General features: G+C 40.5%; 1 protein-coding gene across 1 annotated transcript; it reads left to right on the top strand.

Moving 5' to 3' along the window:
* The first annotated feature begins 501 nt into the window (after positions 1 to 501).
* otx2b (orthodenticle homeobox 2b) lies at positions 502 to 6,286 on the top strand. Its single transcript, XM_017475485.3, has 4 exons — positions 502 to 725; positions 2,935 to 3,134; positions 4,025 to 4,176; positions 4,520 to 6,286. Exons 2-4 carry the CDS (start codon positions 3,038 to 3,040, stop codon positions 5,141 to 5,143), a joined length of 873 nt encoding a protein of 290 aa, XP_017330974.1. The 5' UTR covers positions 502 to 725; positions 2,935 to 3,037; the 3' UTR covers positions 5,144 to 6,286.
* The last annotated feature ends 1,534 nt before the right edge of the window (positions 6,287 to 7,820 follow it).

Raw genomic sequence — 7,820 nt, 5'->3', positions numbered from 1 at the left:
TAATAAGGGGCTGAGTCTGCTAGATTTTTTTTTCTCTCAGGATTGATAATTATTCCTGAGATTAAGAGTACACGCTTTGTCGTCACCTTTTGCTACTGTGCAAGTGCGCCCGTGAGCGAGATTCCCGGAAGATCAGCGCAAATTAAAACACTGGCACGTGTAATCAACACATAAACACATGAGGCAAACATCATGCTTCTCATATAAACAAGGAATTTTCGAGAACATGACAGGCACCTAAAACATGTTAACTCTGTAAGGTTAGATATGGGCTATTAAGATGGAAAGTTACGCATATTTGGACTCTCGAATGCGGTCCAGTGAGGCTGCTCTCTGATTGGCTGAGGAGTTTGCGCGTCAAAAAGTAGCCTGCGACGTTTGTTTCGCTGCCAAAGGCCCGGTGAGGGGAGCCGCGTCCAGCCCGCGAGTCCGAGAGCCGCCTCCCCATTGGCCAGCGCGCTGTACAAATCACACACGGGCAAGTCCGCCTGAAGACCGGCCAATTATAACCGTACGCACTTTAATCTCCCTAAACGATTTCGTCTGCTGTCCGTTTAAGTCGAGCAGCTGAAGCTTTTAAGTTCCACGCTTCTCGTTTTTAGTTTACGGTTTTGGTTAGAACGAAAATATTTCACCATAAATATTAAGGTGGCAGTCGGATGTAGCCTGAATTATCGGATTCTATATTTTACACTTTGCAGATAACATCAAACAGAAGGCTTGCAGTAAGTGGTTGATTTTTTTCCTTTGAATTCTTCATCAAAGTCATGCATTAACAAGATCTTGAGACTGTTATTATTATTATTATTATTATTATTATTATTATTATTATTATTATTATTATTATTATTGTTGTTGTTGTTGTTGATGTTGGTTTCGGATTGTTTGGTGGAAACGAGCGGTGTTTCTGTGTCACCTGATTTTAACTGGGTCTGAAAACTTCAGGGGGCCGTTTGTTTGTTGTTGGTTTGTAGGCTACATTTTAACCGTTGGTCTTCATATCGACTGCCATACTGGGATATTAGACTATGTTTAAACATAGTTGCAGTCCACGTGTGTAAATGTGCACTCTTGGCTGCTTAAGGCTCAGTGTGAAGTAGGAGAAATGAAGACAAAGAGCGAGAATTACAGAGGCGTGAAAGACAGAGCTGCGTCAAAGCAAACCGCTTTCCTTATTGATGTTTTGGATAATGATGGGAACTTTCCGTGCGCTCCAGTGTACACGATGCGTTGGTCTAATCACTGGCTTAACACAAAGTGTTACATTTGATGTCGTATAGGCTAAGGTGAAATGGCGCAAGAGGTTTTCTTGCTGCCAGTACAGGCCTACTCTAAAACCGAAAAATGTAGTTGCTGTTGTTAAAAAATAATAATAATAATAATTTTTAAAAAAAACATTGCGGTAAAAATTACTAAATTAATTGAGTAGTCTGAGTAATGAAGAGTTAATGTTAATTGTAGAAATATGGGTTTTAGAATATTTTTATTGAATAATGCTGTTTTGCTGTGGTGTGTGTGTGTGAGAGAGAGAGAGAGAGAGAGAGAGAGAGAGAGAGAGAGAGAGAGAGAGAGAGAGAGAGAGAGAGAGATTTTTTGTCGTCGTGCACTAAATCAATGTGGCCAAATGTTCAACTGCAGGTTCAAAGATTCAGCGTCCAGTAATTAGGGGAGCGCGTGCCATCCGGATTATCTCGTCAATTTATCAACAAAAACATTTATCATAATTAATTCTTGGAGGGGGTAATTATTATCGAGCAACTGTGCAACTGGTAGACGAGGCAAGTGACAGATTGACCGAGAAAACCGTTGGATTAAAAAAAAGCCCTCAAACTCTTCAATAAGTTAGGAAGCCCTAGCAGGGGGGTCACAGTTGCCGATTGCCAAAATTACCGTTGCATATTTGTCAGGTTTTTACATGCCAAATAAAATTATTTATTGCATTGATCATGTGTTAAAATTCTTGCAATAAAAATAGGAAACGTGAAACCATTTCGCATCCTAGATTTTGTTTCTTCGTGAATTAGCCTATATGAAATAACTCATTCCTTAAGTACCTTATTAACGCGAATAAACATTTGTCTTTTGGGTAGACTTCCGAACATTTGATTCCTAAGCCTAGTTTTACATCCTTTGATGTCCTCCATTGCTTATAATAGCAAGAAGCATGGCTTCTTCACCTTCTAACCCCAAAGCACTCCAAATAATCTCAAACCTCGAATCCAATTAGAGAGGCGCTGAACTGGGTATTAGTTGTGAACGAATTCAACAACCGACTCATTAACCACTGTTACCTAACTGTAGTCAAAATAGTCCTATTTATATTTACAGGAATAGTGGGGAGCACTTAAACACCTAATTATGAATGCATTCACTAATTTAATGACTGAGCGGGGACCGATGAGGTCCTCTCTCATTGTTACTTGTGCTTCTCGCCAGTAGGGCTATTGTTATCGGCCTTATTTATCGGACCAACAGCGGCCTTTGTTGCCACAAATGGTCTCCAATCAATTCCCTTATGCTGTAGACAATTAGCCTGGTTCCTATGCAAATCGACATTCTTGCCGCATGTACATTAGCAAGACTATGTTTTGTGCATTGCAGGGACTTGTTGCAATTAGATGTTACTTTTTTTTAGGGAGGGGGGGGGGTAGATGGGGAGAGTGTAGGTAAGGGGGCAGGGATGATGGGGTGGGTTGGGATGGAGGGGTAGGGGGTTGGGGGGGGGGGGGGTTGCGATGAGCCTTGCTCACTTCACGAGGACAGCTGGAGATCTGCAGCGGCTTTAAGAGCGCAGCTGCGGCGTGCACGCGCTTTATTCTGTGTTAAGTCTCGATTGCAGTCGGAGCGCTGAGTTCATCCATTAAACTACAATCAACACACCGGCGCCGTATCTGTTTGTGAACGTCTGTCCTTATCTGTGTGATTTTGGACCAGGGTTTGGTAACCACCTCCACTGGAGCCTCGGACAATAAGAGGCGCGAGAGAAGAAGCTCTCTTCAATATTTACTCCAACTTTACCTCCGCGTCCAACTTTAGCATGATGTCGTATCTTAAGCAACCGCCTTACCCGGTTAACGGGCTGAGTTTAACCACGTCCGGTATGGACCTGCTGCATCCGTCTGTGGGATATCCAGGTTAGTCACACAGATTCAACTGCCTTTGCAATGTCAAGCAAAAATGTCAGTGTTTGTCAAAGTGTCGAAAAGTTGATCTGCTTGATTTCAAGACTGTATGTGGCGTTGTAGTTTCTGCCTCCTGCAACGAGTATAACAGTTCTTTATGTCACTTACTCTTTGTAACGTTTTATTTCATAATAGGCTACATTATACAATTTATATGGAGTAGGCTATCTTTGAATTATTTAGGCCCATTCTTGCAACATCGTTGTAGCTAATGTAGATGCTAAAATGTTAAAATGCAATTTTTTCTGAAGAAATCATGTAGGCCTAAATCAGCTGATCACTCCGAGGTGTTGAAAACTTCAAAAGTATTGTAAAAAAAAAATAAAAATAAAAATAAAGGGTAGCGGAACAAGTTTGTGGGGAAAAAAAGCAAATATCAATAATTATATATATAACAATGTTATAGACAACATATTTTATGAGAATACAATAAAGATATCGAATGTTGAAAAAATAAGAAAATAGAAACTAACAGGTATAAGACAAACTACTGGTATTTTCTGTAACTGCTTTCCTCTAACTGTAGGTGTGTATAATAAGCTGCTTAGCCTATTTAAGTGCGTAAGCTTATATATTTATTTATATTTATTCATAACATTATATATATATATATATATATATATATATATATATATATATATATATATATATATATTATTTTTATTTAAAATATATATATATTTTGTTTTTATTTATTTATTTATTTGACACGAGTCAGTGGTAACAATATGCATTTAGGCCTAGTAGTCTGTAAGCTACAACTGTAGGCCTGTTTGTTGGTGGCAAATTTTCTGTTGGCGTGTTTTCAACATCGCGGACATTTTGTGTTTTATTGGAAACAGCTACTCCTCGAAAGCAGCGTCGGGAAAGAACAACGTTCACTCGGGCTCAGCTCGACGTGCTCGAGGCGCTGTTCGCTAAAACGCGCTACCCGGACATCTTCATGCGCGAGGAGGTGGCCCTGAAAATCAACCTGCCGGAGTCCCGTGTACAGGTCAGCATGGTGTTTACAAATAACGGGAGAAACAAAGTCTTTGCCATATTCCATATATCATTCAAATATGCTTAAGTGTAGAAATCAGCACATCATAAAATAAAAAAAATTAAAAATGGTGCCCATTTTCTTCAAAGAGCATTGTATTAAACCGCGTGCAAGGAATGCTAAATATCTTTTATGCAGAAGACATCGATTTTTACAGTGAAAGTAAAAATATAGCCGACTAATTACAGCATTGTGATATTAACTCTAAATTAATAAAACTACTAATGACACGCAGAGTTAATTAGCTACTATGTAAAGACTGTATGTTTCTAAGGGCCATCTTTCTTCATGACAGGTTTGGTTCAAAAATCGGCGCGCAAAATGCCGACAGCAGCAACAACAGCAGCAAAACGGCGGCCAGAATAAAGTGCGACCGGCCAAGAAGAAGAGCTCCCCGGCGCGGGAGGCGAGCTCAGAGAGCGGGGCTAGCGGTCAGTTCACGCCGCCCTCTAGTACCTCCGTGCCGTCTATAAGCAGCACGGCGGCTCCCGTGTCCATTTGGAGCCCGGCCTCCATCTCGCCACTGTCGGAAGTGCTCTCCACCTCGTCGTCGTCGTCGTGCATGCAGCGCTCGTATCCGATGACCTACACGCAGGCGACATCCGGTTACGGCCAAGGCTACGCGGGCTCAGCGTCCTACTTTGGAGGCATGGAGTGCGGTTCATACCTGGCGCCCATGCACCACCAGCTGTCGGCTCCAGCAGCCTCCGCTCTCAGCCCCATGAGCACCAGCGCCGTCACCAGCCACCTGAACCAACCTTCTGCTCAGGGCTACGGCGCCTCGGGCCTCGGCTTCAACTCCACTGCGGCAGACTGCCTGGACTACAAAGATCAAACATCCTCTTGGAAGCTCAACTTCAACGCTGATTGCTTGGATTACAAAGATCAGACTTCCTCCTGGAAGTTTCAGGTGTTGTGAGAGCAGCAAGCGAGTTTGTTTTTAAACAAAATGAAAGAAAAAAAAAATCTAAAAGACTAGACAAGACACACACTGCATACCTGCCATCCTTCAAAAATCAGACAAATAAATTTCGTGAGGTGGATGAGTTGCGCTGCGCCTGCCTCGAGTTAGTCACTCCTGTTTCTAAGTAACAAGGTAAATTATATAAATGGTCCCGGAGTCATATAAAAGCGCATACACGAGCTATACGACCACAAGCTGTTATTTAAGGAAAAGAGAACCCAAGTGAACTTGTAATAAGTTAGATCACAGCCATGGAACAAATCCTAACCCATGAAAAGAGGAGAAGAAAAACACTACATGTTAAATGAAGACAGTCTATAAGTTAAGTGTCTGGAATGAGCAGGCTTCTGCATCCAAAACCTCTTACAGCACGCCGACTTATGCCCATGATGGCAAAACGAGAGACACTTCCATCAGGACGATGTGAACAGGAGAGAGATGCGTGTTTGCGTTTGTGTGTGTGTGTGTGTGTGTGAGGGAGAGAGAGAGAGCGAGAGAGAGAGAGAGAGAGAGAGTGAGTGTGTGTGTGTGTGCTGAACGCCCCCAGGGCGACCTGGATGCACTACTTTATTTAAGAAAAAGTGTTTATAAGGAATCAATATGTAGTTTTTAAGAGACAATCAATGTGTGTCTTATATAAATGGTACATGTGTTTTGTTTTTTTAAATCTGTGCTAGCCTTCGAAACTGTGATCTGTTGTAACTGTATGCAATTTGTGCGCTCCCTCGCAACCGCGAAAACTCGGCTGTGATTTTAATAGATTTTTCACTCTTTTCCTTTGAAGAAAAAAAAAATTACGAAATGATATTAGTCACTTATGAATTTAATTTGAGCGAACCTTTTAAAAGACAAATCTGCTAAATTTGTTGAGAGTCTAAGAAAGTGGGTATTCCCTTCCGCTGATCTCCTTTTGGTCTTTAGTGAGCCACTGGCGAGGATTTCCAACGCGGATCTTTAACCTGTCTGGAGTAGTAATGTGGTCCCACCATTGCAGAGAACATTAATAAACGATTTCACATTTGACTCGATATTAAAAGTCATTCAGTCTGACTGAAGGTGTATGTAAAATAAATGAGTGAATGTGCAAGCGTGCGTGTGTGTGTGCGTGTGTGTGTAATTGGGGGGAAAAGTTTAAAAGTTGTGATTCTTTTTACTATGTCCACTTTTTACTATGTCCACACAATACATTGTAGACAAATATTTAAGATTTTCAAGAATTATGAATTTAGAATTAACAAATTTTTTTTTTTCAACCAGGTTTTTTTTTTTTTTTTTTTTTTTTTGCCGACCTTTATTTTAAACGAATTGAAGAAAAACAACGCGATCACCTAGTTTTATCTACTTAGACCTTTTAGGTTTAAATAATATTAATTAATTAAATATTTTTCATTTTTTATTTAGCTGTATTTGTCTTTAATTAGTCTAAAAATAACGTTTTATTGCTTCTTGGAAACAGAGCCCTGTGGGCACCTTGTGCTGATTTTTCCCCGTGTTAATTTGTTTACGTCACCTTTCCCCATAACTGTAGGCTTTTTTTTTTCTTTCTTTTTTTTTTTTTTTAAAGAAGAAGAACAATTAAATAATTAAAGACGAAGGACTTGCATCATCGCTTTTATCTATAATGTGGAGTACATAAACTATAAGTGTAAATAATTATAAAAAGTAGCTATCTAGTTATAAAGACTTTAGTGCCATACAGACTTAAATCAGCCTAAGGAAAAGATGTCTCGTATGCATGGTGTAATGGGGTTTTAAAGGGTTTTTTTTTTTTTTTTTTTCAATTAAACGTATCTCTCCACTAGCCAAGTGTACTCATACTTTAATTATTTTGCATTGTGAAGCCGTCTGGTTTCCGGTCCTTCCGCTTTAAGAGCCGTAGCACCGGGAATGGGCGTCTTGGGAAAGTGGCGCTAATCCGCGCCTCAAAGAACCACTAATCCCGCTATTCCTGCGCCGGGTTTTCTGCAGGGCAGAGGGCACAGCGGGCACATTCAGACCCGCTACAGCTGCGCTTACAGAGGAAATAATAAGAATAAGAATAATTAAAAAAGAAAAAATATCCACATCATTTCCTAACAGAAGTTTTATACTGAACTTTTATGGACAGCAGTTGAAACGTCTGGCATGGCACTGTAGCCGAGTGAACGGATTGAGCTGGGTAAAGGTAACAGTAACATAATAAGATAAACCTTTAAAGTTAGGGTTTTTTTTTTCTAAATTAAAAAGAATCAATCAACAAATAAGACATTTATACTCGGCCATTTTATTAGTGTTCATTCTACTGTTATTATTATATAGGCTATGTTTTTGATATGTTTCAAAATGCCCCCCCCCAATTTCCACCATTCCCCCCGTTTTCCCCCCATTTCATCTTTTTCGTTTGTAACAATCAAACGCGATTTACCGAGAGGTGCTGGAACAAAGACGCCCCGGAATACTGAGCTGCTCAATGGGAAAGGGTCAGAAGCAGAATGGTTGAAGAGGGGTATGGAGTAGTACAGAGAATATAAAGGACCAGTGGTCAAATGCTTTCTAAACTATACTGGAAAGCAACGTGAGAGGGGCAGTGAAATGGCTCGACGAGTTCTGCGCCAATAAATGTGAGCAGCTGAACATTCAATTAGCCTGCTTG

The sequence above is a fragment of the Ictalurus punctatus genome, chromosome 9 (assembly GCF_001660625.3).
Source record: "Ictalurus punctatus breed USDA103 chromosome 9, Coco_2.0, whole genome shotgun sequence".
Classification (NCBI taxonomy): Eukaryota; Metazoa; Chordata; class Actinopteri; order Siluriformes; family Ictaluridae; genus Ictalurus; species Ictalurus punctatus.
This window is presented reverse-complemented; position numbering and strand designations above follow the sequence as displayed.

Excerpts from the sequence above, each read along its gene's own strand:
- otx2b (XM_017475485.3), top strand. The coding sequence starts at position 3,038 with ATGATGTCGTATCTTAAGCAACCGCCTTACCCGGTTAACGGGCTGAGT. Across the intron at positions 3,135-4,024 it reads TCCGTCTGTGGGATATCCAG|CTACTCCTCGAAAGCAGCGT; the intron begins GTTAGTCACACA and ends TATTGGAAACAG. Across the intron at positions 4,177-4,519 it reads TGCCGGAGTCCCGTGTACAG|GTTTGGTTCAAAAATCGGCG; the intron begins GTCAGCATGGTG and ends TCTTCATGACAG.